We start from the raw sequence: 17,901 nt of genomic DNA, 5'->3' as shown, positions 1-17,901 counted from the left end.
CGTAGCAGGCAGCGAAACCACTGAGCTAAATCCCCGGCCCATTCAGTGTGTATTTTCTAAAAACCAGGGGCAGGGGCCAGTTCAATCCTCAGTTTGATCCCTGGTACAAAAAAAACAACAACAAACGAACACAAAAAACCAGGAGCATTCACAGGACAACTACCAATTAAAATAATTGGACACTGACACAACATCGTCATCTATGTCCTTATTGTATTGTGTTTTGTTTTGTTTTGATTTTTTGTTTTGTTTTTGAGACAGAGTCTCCTTATGTAATTCAGTCTGGCCTTGAACTTGCGGCAATCCTCCTGCCTCAGCCTCTTACCATAATTTTTACAATTGTCCAGTAGTCTCCTTTAGCCTTTACCACAATTTTTTCTCCTAGTCTAAGATACAATCCAAGTTGTGTTAGTTTCCTAGAGCTGTTGTAACAAAATGCCACAGTCAAGTGGCTCAGCCAACAGACATTACCTCAGTTCTGGAGGCCAGAAGTCTGAGATCAAGATGTTCACAGAGTTGGAGGCTTCTGAGGCTGAGGGAGAACCTGGCCCAGCCTCACTCTTAGCTTCTGGTGGTTTGTGGCCACTCCTTGGTGTTCTGTTTCTTTATTCATTTATTAACTCATTCATTTTTTGAGTCCTGGGGATCAAACTCAGAACTCATGTATGCTAGGCAAGCCCTCTACCATTGAGCTATGTCCCTGGCCCTTTTAAAAATGTTATTTTGATGTAGCTGCATGCTAAGTTGCCCAGGCTGGCCTTGAACTTGCAGTGATCCCGCCTCAGCCTTCTGAGTAGGTGGAATCACAGATGTGCACCACGCCCCACTTGGCTTGTGTTCACACCTCCCAGCCTCTGCTTCTGTCTTCACGGGCCCTTCTCCCTGGGTCAGGTCTGCTTGACTCCAGTGTTCCCTTTTGAATTTGTTTGATTAATGATTGATTGACTTTTGTGGTGCTAGGGATAGAATCGGGGCATTCTATACGCTAGGCGAGCGCTCTACCACAAAACCACACCCCCAGGTCCACCTCCTTTTTTAGAAATGAGGAATTTGAGACTCTCATGTTGGATTTGAATCCCCAGGACCTCAAATTAACTTGAAAACCTCTACAAAGACCTGTCTCAGGAGGCTGAGGCAGGAGGATCACTCCAAGTTCGAGGCCAGCCTGGGTTACTAAGTGAGCCCTGTTTCAAAAAACTAAAAACAAAACAAACAAAAAGAGGCCTCTGAGGTACTAAGGGCTAGAACTCAGCTTCAATAGTGCTGAGGTTACAGACTTGCACCACAACACCTGGCTTTTCTTATTTGTTTGTTTGTTTGTTTGTTTATTTGTACCGGGGATGGAACTCAGGACCTTGCACTTGTAAGGCAGGTGCAGTGCCACTGAGCTAAATCCCCAGCTTTATTTATTTATTTAGTTTAGTTTAGTTTTTTTTTTTGGTACCAGGGACTGAAACTCGGGACCTTGCACTTGCGAGGCAAGTGGCGGCACCACTGAGCTAAATCCCCGGCCCAAACTTTTTGTTTTTAAAGATGTGTGAAGCTGGGCATGGTGGCAAATGCCTGTAATCCCAACTCTTGGGAGGCTGAGGCAGGAGGATTGCTTCAAGTTTGAGGCCAGCCTGGGGTACGCAGCGAGACCCTGTCTCAAATCCCCCCCAAAAAAATGTGTGAAAGGGAACTTGTTTGGGGAATGGGCTCATAATTATAGTATAGCTGGGAAGTCACCCAGCAGGTCACCTGCAGTCTAGAGACCCTGGAAACCAGATCTTCTGAGGCCATAGTTCAAAATATATCCTATAACCTGAGTATTTATTCATTGAGTTATCTTTTGTAGTACTAGAGATTGAACTCAGAACCTTCACACAGCTACATTCCCAGACCTTTATTTTTTTTTTTTGGTACCAGGGATTGAACTCGGGTCCTTGTGCTTGCTCAGCAGGGGGCAAAACCACTGAGCTAAATCCCTGGCCCCTCCCAGACCTTTCTTAAACTTTATTTTGAGACAGGGTCTTACTAAATTGTCAGGTGGGGCCAAACTTGTGATCTTCCTGCCTCAACCTCCCTCTGTTGTAAGAGCACAGCGTGCACCACCATGCCCCACTTATTTTGTTTTACTTTAGTTTAATTTTTAGAATTTTTTGAGACAGGGTCTTGCTCTGTAATTCAGGCTGGCCTTGAGTTCACTAAGAAGCCCAGGCTGGCCTCAAACTCGCAGCAAACCTCCTGCCTCAGCCTCCCGAGTACTGGAATTACAGGGAATTGTCATCTTAGAAATTAATGAATTAAAAATTTGTAAGTATCTATGTCTCCAAAGATTTAATTCTGCTATATGATAATTTAAAAACACTTTGGTAGGCTGAGGCAGGAGGATTACAAATTTGAATGCAGCCTAAACCTTCAAGGTCTAGCTGGATAATTTACTGAGACCCTGTCTCATAACAATAATAATAAAAAAAAGGGCTTGGAATGTAGCTCAGTGGTAGAGTTGCCCCGGGTTTCATCTTCAGCTTCTTCACCCGCTCTTTCTCTTTCTTTCCTTCTCTTTCTCTCTTTTTCTTTCTGTCTTTCTCTCTTTATTTCTCTCTTTCTTTCTTTTCTTCTTCCTTCTTTCCTTCCTTTTGGGGGCAGGGCAAGATGCTCTCACTATGTACAGTGGACCCTTGATTTACGAACTCAATTTGTTCCTGAGAGCTGGTTGTAACTCAAGTTGGTCAATGAAGGCTCAGGCTCCTCTACACAGCCTTCAAAGTCTCTCTCCTGTGTACAGGCAGATCTCAGTGTCCTTAGAGAGACATTGGTCCAGGACTTCTCAGTGAACCCCACACAGGAAAGGATGATGTAATGTTCCTTCCAGAACTCGTTCAGGGTTAAATTTGTATCTGAGACCATCTGGAAGCACAAGCAACTGGCATTTGGGTCATAACTCAAGACTTCTTCCTAAATTAAAACTAAAATTCCAGTCATAACCCACGTTGTCATAACTTGAGGGTCCACTGTAGTTCAGGCTGGCCTTGAATTCACTATGTAGCTAGGGTCGCCTCTAACTCATGGTGATCCTCTTGCCTCAGCCTCCTGAGTGCTGAGACTACAGACATGTGCTGCCATACCTGACTGGAACTAGTTTGCTACATGTTACTGGTTTTGTGCTTCTGTCGATCTGCCTTGTGATCTGCTTGGTTTATCAGGAATCTTCAAAATCCATCCTGGTTCTGTGGTTATAAAATTCAACAATGCTGCCAAATCCTGGGATCTATTACCTCCCCTGGGAGGTTGCCGGTGGCCATGTTCCTGATGGAGGTACACTGCGCACATTTGGCAGGTAAGTGGGCATTTTTCACCTGTGGTACTGGGGATTGAACCCAGAGCCTTTACAGTGAGCTACATCTTCAGCCCATTTTTTATTTTGGTTTGTATTTTGTGTTTTTGAGACAGGGCCTTGGTTTGTAGTTCAGGCTGGCCCTGAACTCACTGTGCAGCCTAGGCTGGCCTGGAACTCACAGTGATCCTCCTGCCTCAGCCTCCCGAGTGCTGGGATTACAGATGTGTGCCACCACGCCTGGCTCCATTTTTTATTCTGAGACAGAGTCTAAGTTGCTAAAATGGCCCCGGCTGGGCTTGAGCTTGTGATCCTCCTGCTTTCCGATGACAGCCTGGCCCAACAGTATGATTTCTCCCGGGGTGCATGAGTGCTTGCACCCCAGCAGTTTCCCCTTGACACAGAGCGTGGAGGACGGACGGCACAGTGTGTTTTAGGACCTAGCTTCAGAAGCCATCTCCGTCATTTCTGTAGGTTTTGGAGGTCAGCTCTATTCTGCGTGGTAGGGCACTGCCCAAGTGAAGCCCAGGAGGTATAAATCCCTGGGACTGTCTTGGGGAAACACAGAAAGACATGTTGTAACCTACATGAAATCTTACTGTACTAATGCATGGTGCCTCCTTTTTTGTGGGCTGGGGATCAAACCCACATGCCAGGCAAGTGCTCCACCTCCGAGCTACACTCCAGCCATATACTGTATTATTTCTCTTCTTTTTTGTTGTTTGTTTTTTTGTTTGTTTTGTTTTGTTTTTGAGACAAGGTTTCGATATGTAGCCCAGGGTGACCTTGAACTCAATCCTCCTGCCTCAGCCTCCTGAGTGCTGGGATTACAGGTGTACATCACCATGCCTGGCAAAGAACCAACTATTTTCTTGCTTAATTATGTACAGTAGACCTACTTCCATGCCAGATGTGCAGGTCTATGTCCTCATTTTCAGTAGACCCACTTTATTTCATTGTGTAGCAGTGATCCCGTAAGATTGTAATGGAGCTGAAAATATCCTGTCATTGGGCCGGGGATTTAGCTCAGTGATTCCGGCACCTGCCTTGAAAGCACAAGGTCCCAAGTTCGATCCCCGGTACCAAAAAAAGAAAATATCCAATCACTTAGTATTTTACTGTACTTTTTCTATGTCTGGCTGTGTTTAGATATACAAATACTTAGTATTGTACAACAACTACACTTGTCTGCAGTGTTCAGTGTAATAACATGAGGTATAGCTTGTGGCCCAAGACCCACATAGATGTGCAGTAGACTACCACTTAGATTTCTCTAGGTGTATTGAGTGATGTTTGCACAGTGATGAGGTTGGCTAGGGACTTGTTTCTCAGAACATACCCCTGTCATTAAGTGACTCATGACTGTACCATAATTTAATCAGCAATCAATGGGGAAAGAACAGTTGTTTCAGGCTGGGGATGTAGCTCAGTGGTGCTGCACCTGCCTGGCAAGCACAAGGTCCTGAGTTTGATACCTAGTACTGAGAAAACAAAAGGAATAGTTGTTTCAACAGGTGGTGTTGGGACTACTGGATATTGTCTTAGGTGGAAAAACACCCTGATCCTACCTCACAACAGACATGTAAGCTAAAATATGGAATGTTCAGATATAAACAGGAGCAAATCTTCATGATATTCTTGTAATCCTCAAAGGTCTTTTAGCCGAGATGCAGAAAGCAAACACTATCAAAGAGAGAAAAAAGCCAGGGATGGTGGTGCATGCTATTAATCCCACAGCACTCTTGGAGGCTGAGGCAGGATCACAACTTCAAGCCCAGTCTGGGAAGTTTAGCAAAATAGCAAGACTCTGTCTCAAAGTAAAAAAATAAAAAAGGTCTAAGAATGTAGCTCAGTGTGAAGTTCCTAGGTTCAAACCCCAGTACAGGGAAAGAAAAAAAAGGAAAGAAGGGAGGAAGGGAAGAAGGTAAGAGGACTTGGACATCAACAAAATTAAATACTTTTGGCTGGGTATGGTGGTGCATGCCACCATAGCAGGAGGCTGAGGCCGGAGGATTGTTGGGAGTTCAAGACTAGCCTGAACTATACAACAGGACTCTGTCTCAAAAAACAAAAAGCAAAACAAACGAACAAACAAAAGATACCAGTAAGAAAATTAAAAGCAAGGGGAAGAAAGTTAATAGGCAAATATCTCACAGCCCACAATGTAGACTGAAAACATGTGTTCTGATTTGTTGCTTCTACTTTTATTTTTCTGATCAGATAGAGGCTTATCATGGATTTCCATGGATTTATTGGCCTCCAAAACCTTTTGAGCTTTGTGGTGGCTGTAAATGATCACACTTCCTCCGCCACAGGTTGTGCCTCTACGACATGACGCGGTCCCGGGCGACCCTCACGGCTCAGCACGGATCTGATCAGCACCAGGTTCTTGTGGGCACCGAGCTGGTGGAGCCATTCCAGGCCCAGGCGGGCTCCCTGTATGTGGTCCTCGGCGACCTCGAGCACCAGGCCGGTGAGTGCGGCCCACACTCCCCACTTCCCTGTGGTTGGGTTGGCGCCAGTCTTCCGGGACTAGGAGCTGCCTGGCTTCTGACTTTGGGGGGCCTCACGGGGTTCGCATTCCTGCCAGACCAGGCCTCCCCTCCGGCAGGGGCCCGTAGGGAGCGGATTTGATGTGACTCCCAAAGCGGCCCCCCGCTTTGGTGCCACATCAAAGAGAAGGACAGTGAGAGAGGGTCACCGCGGGGATGTGAGAGAAAGGAAAGAAGCTGCTCGTTCTGGAGGGCGGACGCGTTGCCTAGGCCTGGTGGAGGTGTCCGACTTGACTCTGCCCAGCCGCCCTCGATCTGAGCCTTGGTGATGTTTCACGAATGAGTAAACCAAGGCCCAGAGCAGGTGGGGCTGGAATAAGAGGTCAGGAAGTCAGGGGAAGGGAAAGCGAATGCACTGGAAGGAATAAAAGTGGTCTGGGAAAATCTCTCCTGCATCGGGAGTTGGAGGCTGTGCCCGCCTGGGTGTCGCTCGGCGGTGGAGTGACTGGCCGGGCTCCGGGGTTCCTGGCCTTGAGCCCTGCCTGTGGGCACCAGGGTGGAAAGGAGTTGAAGGCGAGGTTGGCAGTGGGGCTGAGGGAGCCTAGGTTCTGCCACAGCTTCGCATGCACACACGCACACACACACACAGAACGTTCAGAAATTAAATTCTTTGCCTCTCTCTGGCTGTCCTTAGTGGCTGGGCCGAAGAGTAGGACCTGTAGCTTTTCTCTGCTCAGGTGGGGCCTACATGGTGTGACCCCATGTTTGTGTGCCTCCCAGACTGTGGTCTCTCTCATTCTGTAAGGTTCCCCAACCCTATCATCCGGGAAACGTGCTCATTGCAGAGAATTTAAAGAGTGTAAGGAAGCAAAAAAAAAAAGCTGCCTATAATTCTACCCAGAGGCAGGTTTTTTTTTTAGTATTTTGGATCGAACTCAAGACTTTGCCCTTGGGAGGCCACTGGGTTCCCAGGCCCTACCCAGAGGCAACTTTGAGCCTCTAACTGGGCATATTGCCTCCAGAATTTTCTTTTTGTTGCCTGTGTATTTCAAGTTGGCCTTGAACACACTACGTGACCCAGGCTGACCTCAAATTCACAGCAATCCTCCTGTCTCAGCCTCCCAAGTGCTGGGATTACATGTTTGCCACCATGCTTGGCACCTGATTAGTGGGACCTGATTAGTGCTGCTCTAGGCAACAAAGACAAAGACCCCCCAAATGCATCCAGTATTTATTGAATACAACCATGGGAAGGAGTAGGGAGCCAGGTATGCTTTGAAAGCATCTAGTGAAATACTGCCAAACACCTGGCATGATGGATCCAGGCAGGGCTGTTAGGGAGTAAGCACTGCTTATCTTGCTTGGATAGAACAAACAGGTACTGGGACTGGGTGCATTTAGCAAGCAACCCGTCAGGTCAGTGACAAGCCATAATTCAAGGGAAAGGATTTTAATTGGGGTCACGCTGACCTCAGCTGCACATAATTCAGCAGACCCCTGCAACTTCATAGACCAGGGCCTAGGTTTCTGTGACAGCCATTGTATGAGGGGCTATGCTTACCCAGTCTGTCATCTGACATTCCCATTTGAGTCATGCAGAGGTTTGGTCTGACTCCTGATATAAAACAATATAGCCGAATTAGGGAAAGAAAGAAGCAGGTGCTACTCATAGCCCGCTAGTATTGGGCAGGGATGTCTGCTACAGCCCAGCATCTGCTGGGTGCTGGTGAAGGCTCTGTAGGTGCGCAAGAAGGAAAAGCTCACTGCTGTGGAAGGCGGGCACCAGGTGCTCCACCAGCTTCTCTAGTGTGCCTGCCTTCACAGTCCATACCTTGCAGGTCTCCAGAGGTTCAGGGCCAACTCATTCTCACACTGTAGTCCCAGCTACTTGGGAGGTTGAGGCAGGAAGATCACGAGCTCAAGGCAGGCCTGAGCAATCTGCCAAGATCCCTGAGCCAGCGCTGGTCCTTGCTGGCTTCATGCTGCAGCTGCACCTTGCTCAGGGAGATGGAGCAGATGACTCTGTTCATCAGCACCTCACCCATCTCCTGTGTGGACCTCTCTAGGTGTGGCAAGTCTGGGTCAAGTTGTGTGAAGCTATACAGCACCAAGGGGCAGCTGTTGGGGATGCCCACCTGTCGGCACACGGTGCCCCCACATGCTGTGGCCCCTCTGGGAGCCTGGCTCCCTTGGCCCCCATGTGCTGGACCATGCACTCAGCAATGTGAGGGGCGGGGGTGTGTGTGTGTGCACACTCACGCGTGCACGTGCTTGCGTGCACTGGACCTTGGAAAAAACTTTTAAGTATAATATCAACCTTATTAGTTAATTAATTAATGTATTTATTTATAATATTGGGGATTAAACTCAGGACCTCACACTGAGCTATATTCCCAGCCTTTTTTGTTTTTATTTGGTTTTGTATTGATTGATTGAGACAGGGTTTCACTGTGCAGTTCAGGCTAGCCTTGAACTCACTATGTAGCTCAGGCTGGCCCCAAATTTTTGCCAATCCACCTGCCTCAGTCTTCCAAGTGCTAGGATTACAGGTTTGCACCATGCCCAGCTTATTTTTTATTTTCAAGTCTTGCTAAATTGCTCAGGCTGGCCTCAAACGTGTGATCCTCCTGCTTTATCCTCCCAGATGTGGGATTACTGGCATGCACCAGTACACCTGGCAGTCTTCCTGTTTTTTTTCTTTTTAAAAAAGGGGGCTTTGTGATGTGGCACTATACTGCCATCTCTGTGGGAGAGTGTGGCAGGAGGATGGCAAGTTTGAGCCTACCCTGAGCAATTTAGCAACTTAGTAAGAGCCTTAGTGGGGATGTAGCTCAGTGCAAAGGCCCTGGGTTTAGTACCCAATACCAAAAACAAACAGACAAATCCAGGCGACAGTCATGACTGGCTGACAGAATCATTAGGTAAAAGGTCAATGGGGGGCGGGGATTAAGCTCAGTGGTTCTGCTGCCTGCTTTGCAAGCGCGAGATCCTGAGTTCGATTCCTGGTACCAAAAAAAAAAGGTCAATGGGAATGTTTGTAAATGCTGTCAGGGAGCAGGCCTGATCAACTACACTTTACAAAAAGCATAGCCATCAAACACATGTGTGCAACCTAGGAAGACACAAAAAGTGTCCTGTCTGAAATATTCTTGCAAAAACCCCCAAACCTGAACCTATTGAAGCAGCTTTCTTACTAGGTGCTGGCCTGTTCACTGTTTCTCATCCTTTGCATTACAACTTGTTTTGCATTTCCTTTCCTCTTCAGAGTTTTTCCCCCCACAATTATCTAAGTAGCAATACAAGCACATCTCCTTCTCAACCAGCAGGAAGAATTAGAGAACCAGGAGAGTGGGAAGTGTGTGGGCTGCCGGGCGTGTACCCCGACCTCTCCCCTGGGAAGAGGGTAAAAGTCACCTTTCTGACATTTTTGCATCTGAAGTTAGCTAAAGGAGTAAAACAGAGACGCTGTGCCAGCTGTGTAATAAACACCTGGTATCTGACCTCCTCTGTTAGCTTCGCCCAGGGCTCCGGGGGCTTCCTGTCCAACAATGAGGAGTCAGGGCACACATTTCCCTAGTCTGAAGGTTTCTTCCTCTCCCTCCTCCTTTTTCAAGTTTGTTTTTTTTTTAATTTTGCCGGATGTGGTGGCACATGTCTATGATTCCAGCACTCTGGGAGGCTGAGGCAGGAGGATTGAAAGCTTGAACCCAGGCTGAGCAAGTTAATTTACTCTGACCCTGTCTCAAACTAATAAATAAAAAAGGACTGGGGATGTAGCTCAGTATGAAGGCCCTGGTTCACTCCCCAATCTCCCCCAGATTTACACATGGTAGTTGTACATTTTCACGGGCTGCAGTGTGAGATTCCAACACAAACACGGTACGTGATGGTTGGAGCAGAGTAATTGGTATATCCAACAGCTCAAGGGCTCATGGCTGCTTTGGATAGGAACATTCGCTCTTCTCTTCCCTAGCCATTCTGAAATAGACCTGGCTTTTCCCTAGGGCCAATCAGTCCTCCCACACGGGCTTGTCTTGACTCATGCTGCACACCTTGCGGAGCCAGATTGGGCAGGAATCCTGCTTCCTGTCAGCTTTGTCGCGTCCCACCCCCCTCTCCTTGTCCCTGCTGCCAACCAGTTATGCTACCATCACTTTTGCTTCACTTCACCTTTGCATCCACTGCACCTTGGCCTGACCTAACTCGACCTCCGATGCCAACACCTTGTTCTTGGCTCCTCCCTGTCCTCTCACTGGCTCTCCCTGCATTGTTCTTTGGCCCTGTCCAGCCCGGTGGACTTAGGATCCTTGGGTTTGTTCCCACTTTCTCTCTCCCCATCCTGGGCCTCAGCCCTTGCCTTCCTCCACTTCTGCCCAGTGAAACCCAGCCTAGCCCTCTTGGGTCCCACACCTGTTGAATGCAAAAGATCACAAAGCTCCATGGACTCAAAGCACCTTGATTTTAGGGTCTCTTAGCTCCCTGGGCCCCTCTGCATTGCCTAGAATACGTGCTGCCAAAGTGAGCACTCTATACTCCCTAGAAAGCCTTCCACAGGTCCCTGTCAGCCCCTTCCCAGGCTCCATGACAGCTACTCAGGCGCTCACCTGCCACATAACCACCCCCTCACCCCCTGTCCTTAGCAGATGACCTTGACTCCTAGTTAAAATTGAGGCCAGGGCCAGGGATTTAGCTCAGTGGTGCGGATGCCTGCCTTGCAAGTGCAGGGTCCTGAGTTTGATCCCCGGTACAAAATAAATACATAAATAAACAAATATTGAGGCCACAAAGAGTAGTCCCTGCTTCTAAAATTACACAAAGCTATAGTCACCCGCTCCTTCCCTCTAGGCTGGGAGCAAGAGGGATCCCTCTTCCCTGGGGGCACCATTGGTCTGTGGCACGGGGCCTACTTTAGTAATGCCAATAAGAAGCCATCTATCCAGGGATGGTAACACACATCTGTGATCCCAGCACTCTAGGAGGCTGAGACAGAAGAACTGCAAGTTCAAGGCCAGTCTGGGCAATTTAGCAAGACCCTGTCTCAGTACAAAAAATAAAAGGGGCTGGGGCAGAGGATTTAGCTCAGTGGTGCAAGCACATGGTCCTGAGTTCGATCCTCAGTACTGAGAAAGAAAGAAAAAAATTAAATAAATTTTTAAAGCGGGGGGGGGGGTGCTAGGGATGTAGCTAAGCATCGTAGGGCCTGCCTGGCAAATGCAAGGGCCTGAGTTCAATTTCTGGTACAAAAAAATTAATTAATTAATTAATTAATTAATTAAAGGGGCTGAGGATGTGGCTTAGTGCGAAGGCCCTGGATTCAATCCTTAGTACTGGAGAGAGAGAAAAAAAAAAGAGTCATCCATTCTATGGAAGGCTTATTACATTTTGTGGACTGAAGTACTGACCAGTTCTTTTTTTGTTTTGTTTGTTTTTTTGAGACAGGGTCTTACTATATGTAGTTCAGGCTGGCTTTGAACTCACTATGTAGCCCAGGCTGGCCACGCCTGGTGACCAATTCTGTAATCGAAAATAAAGCCAATTAAGATCTTTAAAAAAAGAAAAAGTCCTCTAGGCTGGGTGTGGTGGCGCATGCCTATAATCTCAGTACTCTGGGAGACTGAGGCAGGAGGATCACAAGTTAGAGCTCAACCTGGCCAATTTAGTGACTCAGAGAGACCCTGTCTCAGAATAAAAAAGGGCTGGAGATGTAGCTCAGTGCCTGGGCCCTGGGTTTAATCTCCTGTATTGGGGGGAGGGGGAGTCATCTATATCCTACCTACTCAGCCAGGGCCCTTCAAAAATACACTTGAAGACACTTGTTCCCCATGTCACAATTTCAAGTCTCCTCCCTCTGTCCCTGCATTCTGACTGTGTTTTATAACCCAACCTGTTCTTCTTTGTTCTGGGTTCCTTATCTTTGCAGGAAGAAATTCCCTTTTGTGACCTTTCTCCATCTGAGTCATACACTCCCCGCACCCTACAACACTTCTTCAAACACTGGTTTTTCCCATCCCGTTTGCATAGGGCTTTTGGAGATGGGCTAACAGCCTTGCTTGGTTTGTCCCTTCTGCCCCTCATAGCTCCAAAGCTCACTTCCCTACTTGATAACTTTCTCATTCACAGGAAGAAGCTACATATTCTACAGTATAAATCTAGAGGTGTGGGTTTCCCTAGGTTACAGTGAGGAAAGAGTGCTGGGCATACTTTAAGGAAATTTCTGTAAAGTTTAGGCAGATTCCTAAGAAAATCTTCACACAGGAAGTTTAAAAACATTTACATAAGGTCTTATTTTGAGGTTCTGTTTTTCCGTGGTGACAGTGGAACCAGGACCTCACGTGCTAGGCAAACAAGTGCTCTGCCACTGAGCTACACCCCTAGCTCCAATTTTGAGGGTTTTGGTGGATTTTTTTGTTGCTGCTTTTGGTTTTGTGATGCTTTGTGATGCTGGGGATTGAACTCACTGAGCTACATCCCCAGGCCTTTTTTTTGCTTTTTTGTTTTGAGACAGGGCCTTGCTAAGTCATTAAGCTGTAGCCGGGAATAGTGGTGCACACCTGTGGATGCTGAGGCAGGAGGACCAGTGTGAGTTCAAGGCCAGCCTGGGCTACATAGTGAAACTCTGTTTCAAAAAAACAAAAACAGGAGCTGGGGCGCAGAGTCAGAGCTACCTGCAGACCAAGGTTCCTTCCAGGCCTGGGCAGGGCTGCCTGCAGGGACCCACTTTCTCCAGGCTGAAGATAGAAGGGAAGAGAGAAGAATTTTATTTAACTGCTATTTTGGGGCTAAACTAACAGAGAAGGAGGAAAGAGATCTGCTCCACATGCCTTTTCTATATATTGGAGATTTGCCATCAAGGTTGAGCTTGCATTCTGCTTGCAAAACCAACCAACCAAGAAACAAGAAGCACTTGTCTTGTTCATTACCCTCCTGTGCCAAGAGTTCCCGCTTTGTGTTGTTCTGCTTCTCAGTCCACAGTCAATGTAGGTTCAGTGCAAATGATTTATGCTTTGTCTTCTCCAAAACTTCCTATAAATTCCTGTGGCTTTTTAGAACCTAGCATATAGTACAGACCTGAAGAAAGTCTCACATGGAAATATACGCACAAGTAGAGCACATCACAAAGGGAAAGCTGCTTTCTAAAAATGACTCCCAACAAACGCTGGAAGAGAAATCCTTCCCAAATGACCTGCAACATGAACAGAGAAACACAACTGTAATGACAATACAAGGCAAGGAGATGTCTCAAAAAATTTAAAACTCCTCAAATGTTAATCCCACATGTACTGAAGTAGATAAAATTCCAGATAAGAAATTCAAAAACTCATGGTTAAAATGATCAATGAGATCAAAGAAGAGACAAAGAAGCACCTGAATGAAATACACAAGACAGTGCAGGAGATGAAAGACCACTTCATGCACACCTGAGCTGGAATTCTCAGGTGACTTGGGGTTTGCCTGTGCGGCTGTTTTGAAGAACTGCATTTTCATTCTTGAAACTCATGAAACATTGAATCTTTGTATCACAAGTTCACATGTTTGTTTTTGTTTGGTAATGGTGCAGCTTAAGCCAAGTAATAATGAAAAATTTTTTCCCCTGCTTCAGTATTGCATGAAGGCTATGAAGTTGGAAAAGGCAAGTCCTAGGTGTGAAAGCTTTAATTTATCTACCTCATTTATTTTTTTTTTTGTAGCCATAGTCTCAATTTTCCTGTTTTATGACTGCTGAAGCATTCGTGGCTCCATCTTAAACCCAAGAGTTGATATACTGTGGGAACAGCTGGATGTTCAAAATGTCTTTGATTCCTTTTTTAAAAATCTCCCTTTATACATGTAATAATATTGAGCAGATAGTGAAACGTTGCTTTAACAGTTTAATGAGAAAAGAGAAGAAAGACCTGGCTGCTGGTAGAGAAGTCTTTCCCACTGCGGAAGCCCCTGCTTGCAATGTAGATCGAGACTGTTACTCCAAGTTCTGTTGCTTAGTTATTGCACCTGACTTTAGGATCCAAAAAAGTGTTTTTGCCAAGTTGTCTTTTCCTTCTGGAATTGTAATAGAACGCAATAATACTACCTGTTTGCACTGTGTAATGCATACTGTTATAAGAACCCCCAGTGGCTTTCTTACTGTTGAGCTCAGAATGCCTTGTGAATGTATGATCTATGGAGGACCCCTGTAGTTGTACCTGCTGATGCTGTCCATCTGTTGGAAAATAAATTTTCAATGTACCCCCCCCCCCGCCCCAAAAGTCACTAAGTTGGCCAGACGGGCCTCAAACTGGCAATTCTCCTGCCTGTGCCTTCCAGAGCGCTGGGCATCCTGGGCCTGAGCCCTGATTTTGAGATTTTTATCAACTCCAGCTGGGAATTTGAGTGCTCTGATTTTGTCCTTGTTTTCCCTGTGTTGTCCCAAATAATTCCACCTGCTCTCTGGTCCTGAGGACCTGACACACTTTTAAAAGTGCTGTGTTCTATTTGTTAACATTGCTCACTCAGCATGTCTGTAGTCTCCCACCACGAGGAGTACTTAATCCAGTGAGCACGAATCTCGAATCTTGTGCTTAGTATCTACGATTCTACAGGGAAGGATACTGTATCCGGTCCTGGGTACCCATCGGTAGTAAATATGACATCACTTTTTTCCTGTTTCAAAGCACTAACTTAAGTTTTTATAGAGTTTTTACTGTTTTTTAGTCAGGCCATGAAGATATCCATTCAATGTGAGCAACGGATGGAACAGGAAGACCCTTTCTTGTGATACTATGAGTCTGGCTCAATTTTCTTTTCCCTCTTTGAGATAGAGCCTCACTACGTAGTTCAGGCTGGCCTTGAACTCACTATGGAGCCCAGCTGGCCTCTAACTCACTGCGATCCTCCTGCCTCAGCTTCCCAGAGTGCTGGGATTACAGACGTATGCCACTGCGCCTGGCGCTATCGATTATCATTTTTAGTTCCCTTAGATTTGATAATGTTGAACCTAGAAAAGAGAAAGTCAAGATAAATAAGTTAGCTCCTGTCTCAGACTTATTTAATGAATTTTTCAACCTATCAAAGCCATGTTGGGGCGGGGAGCGAGGCGGGTGGGATTGCTCGTGCTCGCGCGCTCCAGCCTGGCGTGTGGGCGGGGGCGCCGGTGCGCGCGCAAGGGAGAGGCCAACTCTGGCGGCCGTGGTGGGGCTCGACCCGAGGGGCGGGGGTGTCACCCGCGAGCGGCTGCGCCCGGCCGCCCGGCCGCCAGGTTCGGATCCCGCTGGCTGCGCCGCCGGGCCACGGGCCGAGCCGCACACGCCCTTCGAGGCCGGGGCCGCGGTCCCGGCGTCCGGAGCGAGGAGGAATAGGAGCTGCGGCTCCGCCGCCGCTGCCCGTGCCCGGCTGGGCTATTAGCGATGGATCGCTTGACCAACAGTGAAGCAAATACTAGACGTATAGGTATCGTGGAAAGTTGTTTTGGAGCAGCTAATCAACCCTTAACTATACCTGGACGAGTTCTTATTGGAGAAGGAGTCTTGACTAAGTTGTGCAGAAAAGCCCAAAGCAAGGCAGTTTTTCTTATTTAATGATATTCTTGTAAATGGCAATATTGTCGTCCAGGAGAAAAAATATAACAAACAACATATTATTCCCCTGCAAAATGTTACTATTGATTCCGTCAAAGATGAGGGAGATTTAAGGAATGGATGGCTTATTAAGACACCAACTAAATTATTTGCAGTTTATGCTGCCACTGCCACTGAAAAATCAGAATGGATGAATCATATAAATAAATGTGTTACTGATTTACTCTCCAAAAGTGGGAAGACACCCATTAATGAACATACTGCTGTCTGGGTTCCTGACTCTGAGGCAACTGTTTGTATGCGTTGTCAGAAAGCAAAATTCACACCTGTTAATCCTCTTCACCATTGCCGAAAATGTGGTCATGTTGTTTGTGGACCCTGTTCTGAAAAGAGATTTCTTCTTCCTAGCCAGTCCTCTAAGCCTGTGCGGATTTGTGACTTCTGCTATGACCTGCTTTCCACTGGGGACATGGCCACGTGCCAGCCTGCCAGATCAGACTCTGTTTATAGTCAGTCATTGAAGTCTTCTTTAAACAATGTATCTGATGATGAGGATGATGATAGCAGTGCCTAAGGACATATTTTGAAATATTTAATCAGGTGTGACTGAGAAATCAGCTCTGGGGGAAATGGAAATTCTTAGTGCTGTCTCACTTTCACTCTAGCCACCACTTTGCCTGAGAAAGTTGGTACCTGTGTGCCTCAATATAGTCTTAGGAAGTAGGTCTGCCCTCCTTCTCCCCCTCCCCACATTCTTCTGCAGGGATAGACTGTTGCAAATGTATCAGATAAAGTTTTAGTTTCTTTTTCTTGTTTATTTCCAGATTACTTTCTTGGAGGGTTGGGGAAAATGTATTTAATAGATTCTGTACCACATTGTTATTTTTATTTCAGTTATATGGAAAAACTAAAAGCCCAGAATGATGGGAACAGGAGAATAATATGATTAAAATAGTGATATTAACTTTTTTCTAATCATCCTAATGATTGCAGTGCCAGTGACAAAAATACTGTACATGATTTGGAAATACTTTTTTTACTTTATACCAAGTGGTGCCTTATTGTAATAGCACTATTACATGAAATATAAGCCCTTACTGTCTCACTTTTTGGTTTAAAAAAACACATTGGTGCTCTTTGAAGTAATAAAATGAGTGTTTATGAATGAGTATAATTAGGAACACTTCTCATCTGACAGCTATAAATCACTAAATTTAGAAGGTATCTTCATTCTATATGAATATTTTTCCATAAAATAGTTGTGATTATATTTTTATGTTTTATAGGTACCAAATTATAGTCAAATATGTATTTTAAATTATGAGGTTGCCATTCTTCAGAATTTGATTTGAAGATTATCAATTATCCAGAAATGTCATATTGCATCAGCTTCTACTTTTAGCAAGGTGTTTTAGATACAAATTCATCTGCTTTATTTCTAGAATGAAAAATCTTATAAGACCCTTGAAAATAAACAATCTTAAAAATTCCATGATAAGAGTACTGATCTACTTAGTCTTGAGGATTTGGAAGAAATAATATATAAGAATGATCAAGGCAGACCACTTTAAATTTGACTAGACTTCATATCTGTGGAAGTGTTGTCTATTTCAGTATGAAACTATCTTGAATTTACAAATAATGTTATATTTTATAAAAGTTTTGTGAAGGCCCAATTTCTATTTTTGTTTCTTTTTTTTTTTTTTTTTTTTTTTGGTACCAGGGATTGAACTCAGGTTCTTAGCTTGCGAGGCAGGCAGTGGAACTACTGAGCTAAATCCCTGGCCCAAGATTTAACTTTTTTTTTTGGTACCGGGGATCAAACTCGGGTCCTTGCGTTTGTGAGGCAGGCGGCAGAACCACTGAGCTAAATCTCTGTCCCACAATTTCTATTTTTGTAAAACAGTTGTATGTTTTATGTGTTTCTGAAATCATTTTGCAATCTGTGGAAATAGACTAGCATTTGATACTTCTAAATCAGTCTAGATTGCTTTTGAGAAGTAATTTTCACTTTCTGCTTCTGAGGCAGCCGTTAGGTTGCAAGTGTTTATCATATAAAACTTGATGCATTTTGCTCTACTCATTTCATTTGTATGCTGCAAATAATTACAGTCTTTCAAATATGGGAAATCAGTCTAAAATTTAAGTTCTACATTTTTTTTAACTTCTAAATTAAAAATCTGATTATTCTGCAAATGTCATGAGGTTTGATCCAGTAACATGGTGGAAATTCTTTGGTATCTAACTGTTTGGCTAAGGCACTAATTTTACTTTATTGTTAAATTTTGTTTTGTTTTGTTTTGTTTTGTTTTGTTTGGTACCACAAATCGAACTCGGGTTCTTGCGCTTGCGCAGCAGGCATTGAAACCACTGAACTAAATCCCCGGCCCTTATTCTTAAATTTTGAAAGCACCTGAAGTATTCAGATCTCCCTGTGAGAAATGTGAAAGAAAAACACGACAGAAACTAAGGGTTATTTTATTTTATTTTTTCGTGGTTGTTGCTGTTTGTTTTTGGTTGGTCTTAATAGCAGATGGAT

General features: G+C 45.3%; 1 protein-coding gene and 1 pseudogene across 4 annotated transcripts in view; both read left to right on the top strand.

The window, feature by feature from the left end:
• Positions 1 to 17,901, top strand: part of Ten1 (TEN1 subunit of CST complex) — a 32,830-nt gene that overhangs the window by 9,509 nt on the left and 5,420 nt on the right. For all 3 annotated transcript variants that reach the window (XM_021241066.2, XM_021241065.2, XM_021241067.2), the window contains 2 exons: positions 3,189 to 3,322; positions 5,635 to 5,792. In XM_021241066.2, the coding sequence (XP_021096725.1) occupies positions 3,234 to 3,322; positions 5,635 to 5,792 (247 nt within the window). In that variant the 5' untranslated portion in view covers positions 3,189 to 3,233. The remainder of the gene's footprint in view (positions 1 to 3,188; positions 3,323 to 5,634; positions 5,793 to 17,901) is intronic.
• Positions 5,650 to 15,936, top strand: LOC147828755 (pleckstrin homology domain-containing family F member 2-like; annotated as a pseudogene). Its single transcript, XR_015450248.1, has 2 exons — positions 5,650 to 5,792; positions 11,251 to 15,936. The product of XR_015450248.1 is annotated as a pleckstrin homology domain-containing family F member 2-like (transcript).

The sequence above is a fragment of the Heterocephalus glaber genome, unplaced genomic scaffold (genome assembly GCF_053883595.1).
Source record: "Heterocephalus glaber isolate CG9 unplaced genomic scaffold, H.glaber_assembly_v1.0 deba00000937, whole genome shotgun sequence".
NCBI classification, from domain to species: Eukaryota; Metazoa; Chordata; class Mammalia; order Rodentia; family Bathyergidae; genus Heterocephalus; species Heterocephalus glaber.
The sequence above is the reverse complement of the archived record's forward strand: the minus strand, read 5'-3'. Positions and strand labels throughout refer to the sequence as shown.